Raw genomic sequence first — 20,402 nt, 5'->3', positions numbered from 1 at the left:
GTGCTTCGCTTCAGTGTAAATATTTCTCTTATTTCACACATGAGGCTCTGTAACTAATTACAATTTATATAATCAATAATTATATTTTGTTTCAAAATTATGCAAAATAATGACAGTGATAGCCTTTGAAGAGGATTGGCTACTATTCTGCTGTATAATGAAACTAGATTCAGCAAACCAATGAAATAAAACAAAATATTTAAAAGAAGTTGGAATAGAAGTTGAAGACATGTATATGTGAGAACAGTTAACAGTTATGTTATATAAGTCTATAGAGTGTTAATGCTCATCTTAAGAATTGCTCTTTGGTTGAGGTATTGGCAGGCTCAAGTAGTTGAGTCATTCAGGAAAGAGAAGAGAACATCGATGGAAAACAAAAAACTTAAATATTTTATTAGAGTGGTGGAAGTGGCAAGGAGCAGTGTACTAAGTGACCATTATCCTTACAGTAAGGATGAATTTTTGGGCCTTTGCCTTCAGGTGGCTGAACTAAGCTACTAGCAAAGGGATTTTCTTTTAATCATTTTCTAAAGACAAGTTAGCATTAGTGACTCTGGGATGTTAAGCAAATAATGTTTTTGTGGAATACTCCTATGACAGATCTATTTACAGCAACTTCAGCAAACTGATTTGAACTAGAAATGATCTGTGCCAGGCTACCAAGTAAATCTAACAAAACATTTGTACCAAGATCCCCATTTTCCTTTTTGTTGTGAGATTCTGCCCATTAATGTATTTATATTATCGTTTGTTATTTTTAATATTCCTGTGAAAAGGTAGCAATGGGTGGGAAAGGATATTCCTTTGCAAAACAATGCATATTTGTAATTTTTCATTCTCATGATAATTTGTTACAACCTTCAAAAGCATTCTCTGAAATGCATTGTGCTGAATCTTCACATCTCACTTTTGGAATTCAAAACAAATACAACTTCTGCACAGTCAAAAGGTCAGCAAGATTTAGACTGTTGAGAAGCAGGATACCTTCAGTTTGTCTTGGGCATCAGCCAATGTCTTAGTAGTGAGGACCAACTGATTATAATTATGTCAGTGGCATTTTAAGGACTTTGCATTGAACTAACAGCCAAAATTCTTATGAAAGTTCAATAGTTTTTTAATTGTTTCAATTCTTTGTGTCAGATTGGAATAGTTATTCAAAACATATCAAAAAGATATCTGAAGACAAAAGCTGATGTGATTTCCTGAAAATATTTGATTCTAATAACAGTTGAAAGATTTGTTGCTAAAAATGAGAATATTACCTCTGAACATTTTGTCATTCCTCATGCCAACGGTAAGTGAAGTACCTGTAGTTTTATCACATCACTTCCAAGGCATTTTAAGTTGTGTGGTGCCACTTGTTAGTGTCAGAGTGAGTTCCCTACACTAGAAATTCCTGAGTAAGGTCCTAGGCATTCGGCACAAAGAAGTGAGAATCTATGAATGAATTTGATCCCTGGCATGTCTCATAAAGCTCAATGCTGTGTGAACTTGGGAAATGGGGTCTAAAACAATCACTTCAGCATTGCCAGGCTGGCCATGTTCAGCATTGCATTTTCTCCTCTGTTAGGTCATGAAACTGTTTGGCTTTTATGATTCTTCCATTCAGCTTTTCTTGTCTGCAGTCCTATCTATCATGGGCAGGAGAGAAAATTTGGCGACCCATCCGAATTTTCGTCAGAGCAGGATTTTCTGGTCCTGCCGATCATGGAACTGCTATTTGGTCATTTCTCAGCTGGGAGCCAATTCATTATTTTTTATAAGATAGAGATCTTTAGTCATAGGTTCTGCTTTATGTGAAAGTTGAGATGCATATGTAATAGTGCCTATGTTGTATGTGAATTTTAGCAATTCCAAATCTTTCCTGGTCTGGGTACTCAATGTTGACTTGTGTAGCTGCTCCTTGAAGCGCAGGAAATTTGAATCTACTGGTTTAATTATAACCATAGACAGCTAGGCTGCCAAATTCAAGCAGTGAGCCCTCCACAAGGGAAGTAAAAACAATCATCTCGGATGCTGCGCCACTGCAATCTTCTTACTGGACCATATGATGCAACTTGCACACATCATACTGCTTTAAACAACTACAGGATATCCCAAAGTGCTTTAAATACACTTACTTTTTAAATGACGTCACTGTTGTAAGAAACGCGGCAGCACATTTGTGCAGAGCAAGCTCCCACAAAAAGAAATGTGATAATGAGCAGATAATTCGTTTTTGTGACACTGATTGAGGGATAAATATTGACAGGACGCTGGGGATAATTCCCCTGCTCTTCTTCTAAATAGTGCTAAGGGAGCTTTTACATCCACCTGAGAGAGCAGAGAAGGTCTCCCTTTAACAGCACTTCTGACAGTGTAGCACTCCCTCAGTACTGTAGTGGAATGTCAGTCTTAGTTTTTATGCTCAAGTCCCGGAGTGGGACTTGAACCCACAATCTTCTGACTCAGAGGCAGATCTACCAACTGAGCCATGGCTGACACTCATCTCTATTAATGTAGGTGAAATTGGTTAAGTTTTTTCAGCTAAATTTTGTATAATGTCATGCTTATATCGCTGTGAATATCAGCAAAGACTACAATTTTGATACAAGAATTCAAAATGAATATAAGCTATTTGCTTCCAAAGCCATTAAATTTAGATTAATATATAGATTGTTTGTGCCAGCAAAAAGGAGATAATGGCTTTGTATTAAAATATATGTTATCCATCTACATGTTAAAATCCATCTGTTAAATCAAGTTCAGTACTAGTATCCTTTGAAATCCTGCCAACTTGAAGAGAAGATGAATTAGTGAAACAATTTGTGAGGGCAGGCCCCTCATACTTCTCTTCAAATGTTATATATCATATATTCAAACCACTTCAAGTATTAAGCTATTAGTGTAATTTTAGCGATACTGGCAGAAACTAGCAGATCTCCCATGCCATTGCTTCCAAGTAGTTTAAGATGTGGAGCATGGTAATGATGTTTGGCTGTGTAATAGCACCCTCTCCTTGTGGCCATTTGTGTATGTATGTACATACAGTCAAATCTCATTTTTGGTTGGTACTTGACTTTACATGTGGCACACTGTCCCTTTCTGTCTTGTAAAGATATCACTGTCTGGCACTGAGGTGGGATTGTAGATGTCCTTAGTTTTTTTTTTGCTGAGAAATAGTTTTAAAAGTCCAGTCTTGGTTAAAAGGCTGTTGATACACTTGGGTGGACTGACCTTCAAAGATGGCTGCATCGACGGGTATTATTTGGTGACTGGGAGAGTATAGCCATGACCAAGGGCAGAATCTTCTGCCTGTCAGGCGGGCCAGTTAGGAACGGGCGCCGAGCCATTTTACGTGGGTGGGCCAATTCAGGCCTTAATTGGCCCGCCCAGTGTGACGTGCGCCCGGTAGCGCTCAGCGCCGGTAGCGCTCAGCGAAAGAGCGCAGAAATCTCCTCAGGGAGATTAAGTTCAAATTGAAAATTCGAAATAAAGAAAGATTAAAGTTATTTAGACATGTCCCCTCATGTGACGGGTGGGAAGAGGTCTCACAAAAAACGCAAGGCCGCTTGGGCTCTTCGCTTGCCCGCCAACCTTAAGATTGGACGGGCAGCCCTATCAATTATCTCAATTGGTTTTTAACTGGCCTTAACAGGCCTTTGACAGTTCAGTGGGTGCGCATCCGCCTCTGGTGCGTGCCCACCAAATGGAAGATCAGAATGACGCGCAGTGACACCAGGAGTCACGCCCAACGTCATCGCACGTCCTTTTACACGCCCGCTCCTGCACGCCGAAGAGAAATATCTGCCCCAAGAGTCTTTTGGCGTGCTACAGATGTATTTCACTGCTAGTAATAGCCTCAATGTTCCTGATAATCTGGCTGTTAATCAGGCAGGGAGGGAAAGGAAAATTGTGATATTTCTGACTGAAGCAGCGCAGGAGTGTGTGAAATGTCAAGAATTTGCTCGCCCCTGCTAAGCCAAAAGACATGCCACTGTCAGGCACATTTTGTAAGCAGCACTACAATCCCAAACCATTAGGGATTGTGGAAAGCTATTGGCTTGGAACAAGGGGAAGAATTTTCGGCTTGGTGAGCAGGGACAGGGCCCGCTCACCGAGGTGTAAAATGGCGCGGGGTGACGTCAGGCGTGCATCATTTAGATTTTCAGTTCAGCGGTGCGCAGCTGACTTGCCTGCGCATCCACCCAACTGTCAAAGGTCTGTTAAGGCCATTAATTAACTAATTAAGGCTATTGAGAAAGCTGCCCATCCAACCTTAAGGTTGGCGGGCAGGCGAAGAGCCCAGGCGGCCGTCGCATTTTCCATGGAACCTCATCTACAGGCGGGATGAGGTTTCATGAAGGGTTGATAAATTAAATAAATGTTTTCGTTAAAGTTCATTGACATGTCCCAGCACATGTGACTCTATCACATGAGGTGACGTCTTAAATTTTTTTACTTTATTAAAACTTTTAAAACTTAAAACTTATCTCCCTGAGGCACAGGGAGTGCCCGGTACTTCCAGGTGTGTGTCATGGTGGGTAAGCCTTAATTGGCCCGCCTATTTAAAATGGCGGCGCGGACCTGACCAAGGGTGCTGATTGAGTCCGCACCCGCCCCTGCATAACCACCCCCCCCACCACATTGGATGGTTGGTGGGGGGGGGGGGGGGGGGGGGGGGGGGGGGGGGGGGGGGGGGGGCGGTGAGAGAGAATTCTCTCCAAGGAATCAGTTGCTTAGTGAGAACATTGGAGACTTTATTGTGGCTTTGAGAAAGCTGTCCATTCATTGTAGTTTTGGAGGATTTCAAAAGAGAGCATTGCGGGACAGATTTGTGTGTGGTTTAAAAAGTGAATTTATGTTTTTAGTAAATTGTTGACATTGCCAAAGTAAACTTTCAACCTAACTTGCCGATCAGTATTGTTCATGGACATGGTGGAACCATGACTTAAGAGAAGTCAGAGTTAACATCTTATCAGTCATCTGCTGAAGTAAATAGGACGCAGCTGAGTAAGCAGTAGACCTTCAGGCCAGCGTTTAGCAGTAGCACTGGTACTAAATAGTCCTGTTAACAGTGCTTAGGCTAATATTGGGCACAGAATTGTCCATTTCTGAAGGCAGAGAGCTACAACTGCAGGAAGAAGGGTCACCATACTAAAGAAAGTTGAAAGAATGTAAACGGAGGAAACGTTGGCTGAAGGAAACAGCAGTTACTGCATATGGTTGTCAAACAGCACCAGTTTGATGAGGGATCATTTGAGACCCATACGATCCGAAGTACAAGGATGTCCAGCGGAAATTCACAGTCCAAGCGGCATTGGATCGAGCTCCAGTAAACATGGAGGTCGACACGGGTGCATCAGTCAGCATGATTCCTGAATTGTTATAATGTCAAAAGTTGAGTCAGCATCAGCTGGAGGAATCATGCATAGAATCATGAAGTTATGGAGGAGAGAAAATCCCCGTAATGGGAAGTGGTGCCAATCACATACAAGGACCAATAGCAAAACTTCCCATCATTGTAGTGAAGGGTGAAAAACAAGTCTTGTTAGAAACAAACTGATTAACAGCACTAAAGTTCAATTGGGATGAGTTTTTTTGTGCGGAAGTAAAATTCACAATGCAAGATGATACATACATACGAACATACATACAAACAAGAAGCAGGAGTAGCCCCTTCGGCCTGCTCCATCATTTAATAAGATCATGGCTGATCTGGTAGTAACCTCAAATCTGCATCCTGCCTACCCCTGATAACCTATAACCCCCCTGTTTACCAAGAATCTATTCACCTCTGCTTTAAAAATTTTCTAAGACACTGCTTCACCAGCTTTTCAGGAAGACAGTTCCAAAGACTCAAGACCCTCTGAGAAATAAAATTTTGCCTCATCTTCATTTTAAATGGGCAACCCCTTATTTTTAAACAGTGATCCCTAATTCTAGATTCTTCCACAAGAGGATACATCCTCTCCACATCCTCCTTTCAAGTCCCCTCAGGATCTTATATGTTTCAATCAAGTTGCCTCTTACTCTTCTAAACTCCAGCGGATACAAGCCTCGCCTGTCCAACCTTTCCTCATAAGACAACCTGCCCATTCCGAGTATTAGTCTGGTAAACCTTCTCTGAACTAATTCCAATGCATTTACATTCTTCCTTAAATAAGGTGACCACAAAACTCCAGATGTGACCTCACCAATGCCTGTACAACTAAAGCAAAGCCTTCTTACTCTTGTATTCAATTCCCCTCAAAATAAATGATAACATTTTATTAGCTTTCCTAATTACTTGCTGTACCTGCATTCTAGCCTTTTGCAATTCATGCACTAAGACACCCGAATCCCTCTGCATCTCAGAGCTCTGCAATCTCTCACTATTTAGATAACATACCTCTCTTTAATTCTTCCTGCCAAAATGGACAATTTCACATTTTCCATATTAGACTCCAATTGTCAGATCTTTGCCCACTCAATTAACCTATCTATATCTTTTTGTCGCCTCCTTATGTGCTCTTTACAAATTACTTTCCTACCTATCATTGTGTAATCGGCAATTTTGGCAACCACCCTTTCATCCAAATCATGTATATAAATTGTAAACTGTTGAGGTCCCAGCACTGATCCCTGTGGCATGCCACTTAGTACATCTTGCCAACCTGAAAAAGACCCATTTTTACCTAAAACAAAAACAGAATTACCTGGAAAAACCCAGCAGGTCTGGCAGCATCGGGGGAGAAGAAAAGAGTTGATTCTTTTTTACCCATTTATACCTGCTGTCTGCTTCCTGTTAGCCAGCTAGTCTTCTATCCATGCCGCTATGTTATCCCTTACACCATGATATTTTATTTTCTGCAATAACCTTTGATATGCCTTCTGAAAATCCAAGTACGGTACATCCACTGGTTCCCCTTCCTCAAAGAACTCCATTAAGTTGGTTAAATATGATTTCCCTTTCACAAAATCATGTTGACTCTGCCTGATTACCTTGAACTTATCCAAGTGCCCTGCTATAGCTTCTTTAATAATAGCTTCTAACATTTTCCCTATGACAGATGTTAAGCTAATGGGCCTATAGATTCCTGCGTTCTGTCTCCCTCCATTTTTTCTATGTTCCAATCGAATGGAACTTTTCCTGAATCCAGGAAGTTTCGGAAAATTAAAACTAATGCATCAACTAACTCATTAGCCACTTTTAAGGCCCTAGGATGAGGTCCGTCAGGATCTGGACACTTGTCTGCCTGCAGCTCCAACAATTTATTCAGTACCATTTCTCTGATGGTTGTAATTTTCTGGATCTCCTCCCTGTCTTCCATTTCCTGATTTATAGCTGCATCAGGGATGTTACTTGTATTCTCTATTGTCATGAAAATATAATAATAATAATGTTATTGGGATTCATTGTAAAATAGGAAAGGTGGGGTTGAGATAGTCTGTGTGCGAGTCTATGTGTGTGTATGTGTGTGTGTGCGCGTGTGTGGGACTTAACTGAATTAAAGACAGCTGGTCTGAAGGCTTTGGTGTATCAGAAGAGAAGCTATGTTTGAAATGCTAAATAAGTAAACATGGCTCAAGTTTTGGAATGTGAGGTGTAAAGGGAAATTTGCATTTTTAGATAAGTCAGAATTGTTTGAATTTCAAAAGAGAGTGAAATGTTACACTTAGCTAGAAGAAGCTAAATTGTGTGTTTATTTTTCCCAAAGCCTACTGATAAAATTGGTACTATGAAAGATTTTTTATTATTAGAAAGGTAAAGTCCAAAGGCATTGAAACAATGAAATTTGCTTTCAAAGGGGAAAATATGAAAAAGGAGTGAAGGCTGTGTGTAAAAAGAAGGAATTCTAATATCTAACAAATGTGAAAAGCCTCCAGCCTCTGTGTACAAAGCTGCTGCCCATAGTAATCAAAGCTAAGAGAATTCACCATGAATATCCCTGTCCAGGGTATTGTGTGCTTTGCCTGGGTCTGTTAAAATCTATTTTGTTTTTACTGTTGCCTTATTGGGGGTGTAACTAGGAGTGAGATTAATTAGGTGAGATAGGAGTTCCATAGTAGTAATTTGTAGACCTATGAATGTGCTTAAAATTATTTATTTTATTTAACTTAGTTTTGTAAAAAAAAAACCCTCAAACTCAGTAGACTTATTACTACTTTCAAGGCATGCATCTTGAAATGAAACAATTGCCACAACTGTTTTGCAATTTGTATTTTTAAGTTTCCCACTGGGATTTCAACAGCTTAGCATTTTCCATCCGCTGTGCCATAACAGAATTGGGGGCTCTTTGCAGGATATATTTGATATTCCTTGATTGGTTTGGAGTTGGTGAATCTTAAGCTCACGAATGCAAGAAGCACTTTGAATTCAGGAGTTGGTGTGAGGTTTTTTTAAAGTAGCGAAACTACAATATAGCTTTTCCAGCTGCTAAGACTTGTCTGGAAGTTGAAGTTATAACTTTGGTTGGTTTACAAAAGGTAAATAAAGCTAAGCTATTGGAATTGTCAGATAAATTACAATTAGGATTACCTGCAGGGATAAGGAAATCTGACATAATTGAAGGTATAGCACAACATTTAAAATTGGAAGGAATACTCGAGAGACTGAGTTCTCCAAGGGGTGGGTCAAAGGAAAGGGCTCAAATTCAGTTGCATATGAAAAAATTGGAACCAGAGGCAGCAGAAAAGGAAAGAGGAAGGGCATAGGTAAACAAATGAAATGGCCACAGGAAAACTGGACCTTGTTGTTAAAATCTAGGTTGGTGGGTAGAACACATGAAGTTTATGCTTCACTGTCAGAAGAAATGTCGGTCAACTATGATGTGGTAAAAAAAAGGCTATTTTGAGGGCATATGAGTTGGTTCCTGAGGCATACAGGTAAAAAGTTAGGAATATGAGAAAACAGCCTGGGCAAACTTATATTGAGTTTGAGAGAGTAAAACAAAGTAATTTTGACTAGTGGATATTGGCATTGAAGATAGAGATGACATATGCAGCTCTTATAGAAGTAATTCTTTTGGAAGAATTTAAAGATTAAATACCTTCGGTAGTGAGAACTCATGTGGAGGAATAGAGGGTTGAAACGGTAAGACAAGAAGCAGAGATAGCTTATGATTATGAGTTAGTTCATAGAGCTAACTCTTTCTTTCATCACCCTTTTAAATCAGAGAAGGATAGAAAGTAGAAGGGTGAAAGGAAGGTGGGTAGTTAAAGAGAATGAGTAGGCAGAAATTCTCAGGAAGCTTTTTCTTAGAATAAAAAGGAAGGTGCTGAGGGTAGAGCTGACACTCGAAAATTGAGGTATTTTCATTGTAATAAAGTTGGGCACACGAAGTCAGTGTATTGGAAATTGCAGAGAAAATCTGTTGGGATTATTGGGGTGTAGAAAAGTTCTGTAAGTAAAAGTACTGTGGGTTCTTAAGTTCAGGCACAGGAAAAAACAGTGGTTTGCGCACAGGTAAAACAGGAAGAATCAGTGATAGGTAAAGGAATGGGAATGTGTTCACAATTTACCCGAGAGTTCCAAGGAGCAGGATGCAGAAGTGTTTAAAGATTTTGTATGTGAAGGGAAAGTCTTTCCATGTGTAAAGGGTGGAGTAGGTAAAAATTTTAAGAGACACACGGATTGGTCAATTCTTAATGTTGTGGGATAGTGACATTTGTTGTTCAGAGAGAACATTGCAGGAACAGATGATAATAAGTGGGGTTCATGGAGATGCTAAACCTATTCCATTGTAGAAGGTAAATTTAAAAGAGTAAGTGGAAAACAGGTTAGGTGATTGTTGGAGTAATGGGGAAAATTGCCCATTGCAGCGGCTCAATTTATTTTAGGTAATGATATAGTTAGGTCACATATAGGGTGATGTCTATGGTACTGTAGAAGTGTTTGCCACAGAAGTATTGCAGAAAGAGCATCCTGGATTGTTTCCAAATTGTATGATAACAAGATCATAGGCTCACAGGTTGAAACAAGGTAAACAGGAAATTCAAAGGCAGAGAGAAGGTGCGGAAGTCCAATTAACTGACACTGTGCTTGATAAGATTGTTCAAGAAGAAAGAAGCCGAGGGTGTGTCATGTAAATCTGCTTAAGAGTTACTTTGACAGGGAAGAGGACCAAAAGGGATTGTTAGTGGGGTTAGATAAAGGGAAAGAGGTAGAAATGCAAGATCCTGAGATTGATTTTCCTCTAATCAAATTGGATAATGAGGGGTACTTGAAAATTCACATATAAAATTGAGCTACCTTCCAGACAAGTGCCAAAGTGATTTGGAGAAGCTATTGCAGCCACACAAAGCTGTATGTGGAAATAAGCAGGGGAGGGCAAAGTTAGCTATACATGACATGTATAAAAGTTTCATCTTTGATAAGGCAACTTCCTTGTAGATTAAATCTGGCAAAGTTATCACAAGTAGAGAAAGAAATTGAATTTGTTCTTCAAAATGATGTCATTGAGTCTAGTTGCAGTAACTGGAGTTCACCTATTGTGCTGATAGTGAAACTGGATGGAACACAAAGACTGTGTTTGGACTATCGAAAGGTGAATGTGGTGACAAAAGTGGATTAATATCCTATACCATGGTTGGAAGATTGCATTGACAAAGTGGGATTGCATTGAGAAAGTAGAAATTTATCACCAAGATTGACTTACTGAGAGGATATTGGCAAATAGCGCTATTGGAGAGAGCAAATGAGATATCAGCTTTTGCGATGCCAGATTGACTGAACTATTAAAAAAGAACAAGAAGTTTCAATGGGCACAGGAGTATTAGAAGGTATTTGATAGTTTGAAAACTGTATTGACTACAACACCAGATTTGGCAGTACCCAATTACACCCAGCAATTTAAATTGGCCATTGACACAAGCAATATAGGCATTGGGACAAATACATGACACTGGAATTGAGAAACCGATAGGGTATTTTTCACGGAAGTTGAATGTACAACAGAGAAGGAGACTTTGTGTCTGGTGTTAGCATTGTAGCATTTTGATATTGATGTGGCAAACAATTCGTCAGAAACAATTGTTTATACAGACCATAATCCTTTAAAGTTTCTGGACAAATTTCAAGACAAAAGTGCAAGGCTATTCAGATGGAGTTTCTTACTGCAACCATTTAATTTACAAATTATACATATAGCTGGATGAGAAAATCTGATTGCAGATGAATTGTGGAGAGTTTTAAGCTTAAAGGGAAAATTGGACGTTTCAAACCTGGACACTGGACTGGAATGATTTCTCTTGATCCAAAGGATATATATATATGTATATTTATTATGTTAATGCATGCATCTGGTAATGTAATAGTGTAATAAGTATAGGAGATAATGTAAGATGGATTAAGAAAATCAAGCCGTTTTTTAAAATTTAAATGACGGTTCATTTTTCAATAAGGAGGGGTGCCATGAAAATATAATCATTTTCATAATGTTTTGGGATTCATTGTAAAGTAGGAATAGGGTGGTCTAGATAGTCTGTGTGTGCGTCTGTCTGTGTGTGGGGGACTTAATTGAATTAATTGAATTCTGAAGGCTTTGATGTATCAGAAGAGAAGCTAGGTTTGAAATGATAAATAAGTAAACATGACTGGAGTTTTAGAATGTGAGGTGTCAAGGAAAATTTGCATTTTTAGATAAGCCAGAGTAGTTTGAATTTGAAAAGAGGTGAAATGTTTCACTTAGCCAGAAGAAGCCAAACAGTGCATTTATTTTTCCCAAAGCTTACTGATAATAAAAAATCTTTCATAATATCAATTTTATTAGAAAGGTAAAGTCCAAAGACACATTGAAACAATGAAATTTGCATTCAAAGGGAAAAATGTATAAAGGAGAGAAGGCTATGTGTAAGAAGAAGGAATTCTAAGATCTAACAAGTGTGAAAAGCCTCCAGCCTTTGTGTACCAAGCTGCTACTTATGGGAACTGAAGCTGAGAGAATTTACTTTGAATATCCCTGTCTAGTGCTTTGCCCGGGTCTGTTGAAATCCATTTTGTTTTTATTGTTGCCTTAAAGGTTGTGTAACTGGAAGTCAGATTAATTAGGGGAGATTAATTAGCTAGGAGTTATCATGATAGTAATTTGTAGACCTATGTATGTGCTTAAAATATTTATTTTATTAATGTTTAATTTGTAAAAAAAAACCTCTATGACTCAGTAGACTTGTTACTACTGAACTCAAGGCATGCATCTCGAAATAAAAATACAAATTGCAAAACAATTGTAGCAGTTGTTTCAAGTTTCCCACTGGGATTTGAGCGGTTTAGCATTTATCATCCACTGTGCCATAACATACAGTGAAGACTGATGCAAAATATCTGTTCAATTCATCTGCCGTTTCCTTGTTTTCCATTATCAATTCCCTAGACTCACTTTCTATAGGACCAACACTCACTTTGTTAACTCATTTCTTTTTTTAAATATTTATAGAAACTCTTACAATTTGTTTTTATATTTCTGGCTATCTTTCTCTCGTACTCTAATTTCTCCCTCCTTATTAATCTTTTAGTCATCCTTTGCTGTTTCTTATATTCTGTCCAATCTTCTGCCTTCCCATTATCTTTGCACAATTATATATTTTTTCTTCAAATTGATACTATTTTTGAATTTTCTAGTTAACCACGGATGGTACGTCCACCCATTGAACTTTTTCTTACTGACTGGATGTACATGTATTCTGTGTGTTCTGAAATAGCCCCTTAAATGTTTGACACTGCATCTCTATTGACCAATCCCTGAACCTAATTTGCAATTCACTTTAGCCTGCTTTCATGCCCTCAAAATTGCCCTTATTTAAGTTTAAAAACATAGTCTTGGGCCCACTCCTCTCTCCCTCAAGCTGAATGTAAAATTCAAGCGTATTGTGGTCACTGATACCTAGGGACACTTTCATTATGAGATCATTAATTAATCCCATCTCATTGTACAATACCAAGTCTAGTATATCCTGCTCTCTGGTTGGTTCCAGAACATGCTATTGTAAGAAACTATCCCGAGAACATTCTATGAACTCCTCATCTCGGCTACCTTTGCCCATCTGACTTTTCCAGTTTATATGTAGATTAAAATCTCCCATGATTATCGCCGTGCCTTTCTGACTTGTGCATTGTAGGTGGTGGACAGGCTTTGGGGAGTCATGAAGTGAGTCAGACTAGCAAGGCAGCCTGCAAGGCATTGAGCTGACTCTTCACTCCCACACATGTAAGTGGAAATCCAGCTCCAACTTGGTGTGCAAAACCAAAGGTTTCCTTTGACTTGAATAACAGATGAAAATTTTAAAAGTAACTTTCAGCAACTTGATTTATTGATCCAATTTCTGCTTTTGTGAGTATTGTTGTCATTTCTCTAGTCTTTGAGGTCAATTGCAAATTGTGGAAAAAATGCACCTTGTAGAGTATAAAATGCACAAAAGAAGACTCCAATAGATTTACAGATAGAGTGTTATTATTTATTACAGGAGGGCCAGAGACTGAAACTGAAACTGAAAAGCAGATGGATGCTTTGTACCTTAAAGCTCTGGAAGGATTTATCATGATGGCCACGCAGGATGGAGACATAATTTTCCTATCAGAAAATATTAGCAAGTACATGGGTCTTACACAGGTGAGTTAACAGCTAACAAAACTGTCAATCTAAAAGTACATTAATAGTACAGAACAAAAATCGGGGTTTAAATCCTATACTTGGATGGAGTTGAGTGCAGATTACTATATTTAGTCTTATAGTTAGCATGGCTACTTTATGCATATTACTATTAAAGTTTCTGAACATGTTGCATCTGAGCATGTCCTGCTGATGGAATTAACACAGTCAGCAAGAGGCAAATGTCCATCTGCCACGAAAGTGCAGCAGAATAAGACTGACTAATGTTAGATGTTAAACATCAAGGGGGTTTATTTTTGTGATGGATTATGCCATTTTCCTATGTTCACCACAGCTTTTTCACTGAAGTTTCAGAGGATAAGTGAGAAACTCCCTGGGGCAATTTCACTCAACCCCTCCCCTTTAAGATTTCATCCGTTATGTTCAGCTGTTATTCCTGATCCTTTGGGGATTTTAAAGGCGAGTAAAAATATGCAAATAAATGGTACTCTTGTACTGACTAGGTTACACGAGTTAAAGTTCCTTTGAAATACAAGGCAATATTGTGTTTCTGCATTTGTAGCAACTTTTGGAGGAAGACAGAATCTCCATTGTTGGCAACTAGTAAAACATGCGTTTTATCTGTCTACAAGGCCAAAGGGATCAGTCTCAAATTGGTGGGAGTTTCCAATGCATGTCATGATGTTGTGACATTATGAGACACATTGGATTTTGTCAAGCAGAAATTTTGGATTTTGCAGTCAGCGGTGAAGGAAGGGTTCTCATCGCTGACCAGGATGTAAATCTCACTGAGAGATTTAGCGCGAGAATCTTAGCAATGGTACTGCGACTGATTGTGCTGTTCTTTACCAAGCATTCACAAAACAGAGCAACAGTGACTGTCCAGATTAATAAATGTGGAATTGAAAGCTAACCTCAGTAACATTGCCATGAAACTATCTTGTATTGTTGTAAAGACCAATCTGGTTCACTCATGTCCATTAGGGAAGGAAATCTATCATCTTTACCTGGCCTGGCCTACATGTGACTCCAGACCCACAGAAATGTGCAGGAACTTTAACTTCCCTCTGAAGTGGCCTAGTGAGCCATTCAGTTGTACCAAAGTGCTACAGGTACCAGATGGACTGCAGTGGTTCAAGAAGGCAGCTTACCACCATCTTCTCAAGGGCAATTAGGAATCAGTGATGCCCAAACACCATGAAAGAACAGAGTAAACAGCAAATCACATAAAGGGTTATCATAGACCGCACCTGCCGCTGCCCCTCCCCCAAACGGAAACTGAAAGAACTAGAATAAAATCACTTTCAAAATGTTTTTGCATTGTGGAAAATTCTTTAATTTAAAATGGGACATGGATATGGGTGGCACTTAAAATATTCTAAGCAACATTTTTTGAAATTATTTTTAAAATTTAGCTTAAAAGTAATTCAACATTTAAAAGCACTCCACGATTATAAAATTATTGTTTCAGTGTCATTTCTGTTGTTCAAATTTTATAAATCACTGCGTTGAATTTTGCCGTCGGCGAGCAGGGGGCGGGGCCCGCTCGCCGACGTGCAAAATGACGGGGGATGACATCGGGGGGAACTCCCAATGTTATCCCGCCCCATTTAAATCTTCAGGAAGGCGGGGGCACATCGAAATCAGCTGTGGGTCTGCCAACCTGTCAATGGCCAATTGAGGCCATTGACAGGATCATTTAAACAATTAAAGGACCTGCCCGTCCAACCTTAAGATTGGCTGGTCGGCCAGGAGCCCCAACGGGAACTAGAAAAAACATGAAACCTCATCCACCAGTGAGATGAGGTTTCATGTAGGGTTTAAAAAACTTTAATAGTTTGAGTGAAATTTATTAACATGTCCCATCTCGTGTGACATTGTCACATGAGGGGGACATGTTAAGGATTTTAAAATTTTTCTATTTTTAATGTTTGAAAAACTTTCAGCGATCTCCCTGAGGCAGCACTTAGCCTCAGGGAGATGTGCGCTCTTTCGTGTGCATGCGCGAAAGAGTGCACTCTCGCATTTGGGGAATCTCCCCGCCCGCACAGAAAGTGCATAGCGCTTCCTGCCGGGCATCACGCTGGGCAGGCCTTAATTCTGCACACTAAGTTCAGTGATTGCCAGCTCTAGGAGAAGCCACAGAACAGCCTGTGCCAGCACTCTAAGTGACAGCTCACAACTTAAGGATTTCTGTTAACCTGCACATGCTCTGAAGTCAGTTTCAGATGGGTAATGACGGCGAAAGCTAACAGCTCATCATCAACTCCCTTCCCACTCCCCAGGTGCCCACCCCCACCCTTTAACTCTGGCCTAATGATTAGTGCAAATTTACCACAATACTACTATCTTGGAATGATCTTGATAAAGGCCGCACAGGTAGATTAGAATGAGATTCAGTGACTTTTCTTGTTGCAATTATAACTTGAGAACGTCCTTGGAGCTCCTCCCACTTTGAAGCCATAGTTTAGTTGAAAGTACAGTAAAAACTCTGTTTTCACTCCTGTCTTCCAGCATTGTATCAGGAGTATCCTTAAGGAAATTCTGGCCTCTTGTGACGACAAGGAATCGAAACTTTTACAAGGATACAAATGTCCTAGAAGAAACAAGTGCACCAGTTTCAGTTCCAAGTAGAAAACTGCACATGGAGCACTTATGCAGTTAATTTCTCTCAATAAGATCAAAAAGACAAATAGTACTGGTATAGCAGAAGGTTTCCTTTAACATGAGTGAATATAAGGAGATTCTAAACAGCATTGAAACTGTGCTGAATCAACTTGTTAGTACACACTAAAATGGAAAATAATTACATCTTCAGTATGAATGTTCCTTATTTTGAGCACAAGATTTGTTTTAAAACATTGAGTGTAATTCATGAGTTTATCAATGACATTTAAGTCTTGTTCTGCACAACTAATCTCAGGATTTGTTTGCAATAGGTGGAGTTGACTGGACACAGCATTTTTGATTTCACACATCCATGTGATCATGAGGAGATCAGAGAAAATTTGACTGTAAAAAATGGTAAGAAGTATTGTTAGTTTTTGAATAATTATAATTTCCTCTTTTTCTCCCACCACTACTTATGCTTTCCGTTGGTTCCATATGCTGTGAATCACATGGGTGAACAAACAATCATGTTCCATGTGTTTGCCACTCTTGTATAAGCCCCCATGGGTCGCTGAGAGCGGCTTGTTATGTCCCACCTTTAAGTTTCCCTCTCCTTTGGAGAAAGTATGATAATTCTTAATGGCCTCTGGCATACAGACTGATAGGGACATGTGGGGGTTTACGCTGAGATCATGCATCCTGCCATTCTACAGAGTAAAAACAAGTACCTTCTGCTTGGTATTTTAAAGTGCTGTGCTTGCTTCACAATTATTTTGACTTGCTGAATAAAATTGAAGGATTACCGATAACCACTCTGCCTAGGAAAAAACATCGCCTGTACTATTCATAATGTGGTAAAGTATCTATTGTGACACTACAAAATTGCTTTGTCCCATGAATTGTAAGAGGTAGGAAATCTGCTTTGCCCGTATCAGCGATTTTTAAGTTTTTCCATGCAAATATGTGCCTGCTCCTGAGACCTCACGTAAATATTAACACTGTCCGAAGGAGTCCAGAAAGACAAAGTCTGCTATCAAAACAAAATCAGTGCCATCAGTGCAGAAAATATTTTATTAGTGTATTTCAACAGAAAGTATGGCAATAAATTAATAAATACAGAAAAATGTAGAAATCTGACATCGGATGAAGAACATGTGGATAGCCTTGGGAACTCCTTAAGATTCTGAGACCTTAGTTCAAAACTTGGAGACTAACGCAGAGTTGTCAGTGGCGCGCAAGTGTGTGAGTGCAACAGTAAGCTCAGTTCTGTTTCAAGTTTCCTTGCATGCTGCACATATCCAGTTTATAGGAGCAGTTGTGAGCTCAAGCAGAATATTACTTAGGCTCCTCTTAATTACTGTAGATAATGCAACTCCAGAAAGCCAACTCAAAACAGGACCCATTTTTCGTTGGCACATTTTCAAAAGTCAGTGGCCAAATTTATCTGTGCTTTTTTTTTTAATTCATTCACGGGATGTGGGCTTTGCTGGCTGGGCCAGCATTTATTGCCCATCCCTGATTGCCCTCGAGAAGGTCCTGCAGCCAAAACAAGATTGTCAAATCTACTTGCTCACTTGTTCATGCTTATACTTCAGTTGAAACAATGGCTCTTCTCTATTATTGTATAATTGGGTAGAATTTTTAAAAGCTGCACGTGGATTAGTACAATGATGTAATGAAAATATTAACATGAACAAGATAGAAGGGCCACTGTGCTGGCATGTTACTTAGAAACTGCTTCATTTGCAATACAGCCTGGGAGCAGAGCTGCTTAGTTTTTGGGTGCCACAGCTATCTTCTGTCTCCTTTTTCTGAAGCTACCTCATTGTAGAAATGGCACTTATTTATTAGCAGGAGGGCCAAACAGTAAAGGATCAAGTTGACTTGAAATCTATAAAGGGTAGGTGCTAACATAACAAGAGTTGCCTTCAATCATTGTCATGCTTACTTTGAAATTAGCAGACAGATTGATAATAATAGAAAGCTTTATAATTCCCAGGTTTTTTTTGCATTATTCTTACTTGGGATGCGGGCATCGCTTGCAAAGCCCTTCCCAAGATGATAGCAGATTACAAACAAAACTAGTGACTATACGTTAGAAGTCTTGTTTTAGCTTATGGCACTTTAAATGTGTTGCTGGTAAGAAAAGATACTCACTTTGAATAACCTTTCTGACATTCTTTAAGCCTGCTCCATCAATCATGTGTGTTCATTTTCCTAGGAAATAATCTCTGTGTGCTGTTTTGAGAGCACCTCTGTGGCCATCCTTGTATATCAGCAGGCTTCAATGGAATGGCATTTATTTTATTCATTCCTAAGAACTTAAACCAGCATTTATTGCCCATCCCTAAATGCCCCTGAGAAGGTGGTTATGAGCCACATTTTTGAACCATTGCAGTCCATCTGGTGTAGGTACACCTAGAATGCTGTTAGGGAGGGAGTTCTAGGATTTTGACCCAAAGACAGTAAAGGAATGGTGATATTTCCAAATCAGGATGGTGGGTGACTTGGAGAGAAACTTGCTGGCGGTGGTGTTCCATGTGTCTGGAGCCCTTGCCCTTCAGGGTGGTAGAGGTCACGGGTTTGGAAGATGCTATTGAAGGAGCCTTGGCTGTAGTGGATCTTGTACATGGTACACACTACTGCCACTGTACACTGGTGGAGGAAGTGAATGTTTAAGGTGGTGGATGGAGTAACCATCAAGTGGGCTGCTTTGTCCTACATGGTATCGAGCTTCTTGAGTGTTGTTGGAGCTGTACTGTTCACAGGAGACATACCAGTATTTGTATTTGCTCAAATTGTAGCTTATCCTTATGCTGCTGCCTGTGTGTACAGGACCAAGCTATTGCAATAGGACTTCATTGAAAACACCTGTATGCAGAGACTTTAATTCCTGAAGGAGGCCATCACAAAATTTTGCACACCCTGCACTGAGACTTGGAAACCATTCCTAGTATGGGGTGCTCTGGAGTAACTGGGAAAGTAACAGCTGGGTTGAATTTCTATGTAGAAGGAACATTCCTAGCAATTGCAAGATATCTCTGTCATATTTCCCAATCTTCAGTGCAGACTGTATTGAATAAAACACTGACGTATCAGTAGCCATAACCAGTATTTCTTTGGAAAGAAACCAACAATATGAAAAAGTCCTTTGGGATTTCCTAGAGCACAGGACATTGATTGCACTCATGCTGCCCCAATACATGTCTCTAACTCTGAGTGTTATTCAGTTAATGAACAGAAGAGGCTATTACTTCATGAATGGAGCATATATTCTACAAATCTATACAGGAGCGTGGCCTAAACTCAGTGCTCTTGTGCTGAGCCTGTGGGCAACAGATTACACCAATCTCCAACTCCACCCACACTTACTCCTCCTCATTTGTGCTCTGTATTTAATACTGCTGCAACTCTAACTGGACCCCTTAAAATGTACAGGCATGGTGAAACATGGCATGTCTGTGCATTTGGAAAGTAGATCAAAAGTTAGGGAAAGGTTTGGCATTGTCCCCCTTTTAACGCTGCACTCTGTTTACTTGAGGTGCTTTTCCATTGCATTTGAGTGTTGCCAATTCTGGCTGGCCATACTGTGGGAGTTGTCACATGACTTCCTATCTTCAATTGCCCCTCCCCCAAACCCCTGCCATTGGTCTCTCAGCCAGGTTGAGAGCAGCAGAGCCCAGGGCTGCCCCACTCACTATATTTCAGGCTCAGCCTTGCTTCTGCCTCACACCCTACCTGGAACAGGCAGACTTTCAGCAAGAACTAACCCTGCAGTGCAGCGCTACCAACCTGCACTCCTTTAATTTCAGAAGTGCTGCAGCTGGCAAGGAGACCCCAAAGCAATCCCCAGGATCCAGAGAGAAAGCGGTGGGCTCAACTCACCTATGGGGACCAGCGTCTTTCCTGTAAGCAGGACTGGTGCTCTGTGAACGTCTGGCAGCCATCAGCCCACCCCCCGGCCAGACAAAAATTCCAGCTGTCTGCAAACCCCATCCACTCATTCACTCTATATTTATTAACATTTCACTTATCCCAAATCTCCCAGATTGCTTTTAACGGTCACCTGGAGATAGATGCTGGTTCTATTAGACTCCTGGCCAATCCAGGAGGGTTGGCAACCCTAGAGACAACCATTGCATTATGTAAAGTGCATGAATATTTACTTTGGTAATCTTGCCTGGGTCCAGCAAAATCTTCATCTGTTCCCAGTTTCTGGCTATA

The 20,402-nt window shown here is 39.9% G+C and overlaps 1 protein-coding gene across 2 annotated transcripts in view; it reads left to right on the top strand.

Annotated features, from left to right (window-relative positions):
- epas1b (endothelial PAS domain protein 1b) overlaps positions 1-20,402 on the top strand; it is a 159,498-nt gene that overhangs the window by 98,055 nt on the left and 41,041 nt on the right. For both annotated transcript variants that reach the window (XM_041209970.1, XM_041209963.1), the window contains exons 3-4: positions 13,423-13,568; positions 16,508-16,592. In XM_041209970.1, the coding sequence (XP_041065904.1) occupies positions 13,423-13,568; positions 16,508-16,592 (231 nt within the window). The remainder of the gene's footprint in view (positions 1-13,422; positions 13,569-16,507; positions 16,593-20,402) is intronic.

The sequence above is a fragment of the Carcharodon carcharias genome, chromosome 2 (genome assembly GCF_017639515.1).
Source record: "Carcharodon carcharias isolate sCarCar2 chromosome 2, sCarCar2.pri, whole genome shotgun sequence".
In the NCBI taxonomy this organism is placed as follows: domain Eukaryota; kingdom Metazoa; phylum Chordata; class Chondrichthyes; order Lamniformes; family Lamnidae; genus Carcharodon; species Carcharodon carcharias.
This window is presented reverse-complemented; position numbering and strand designations above follow the sequence as displayed.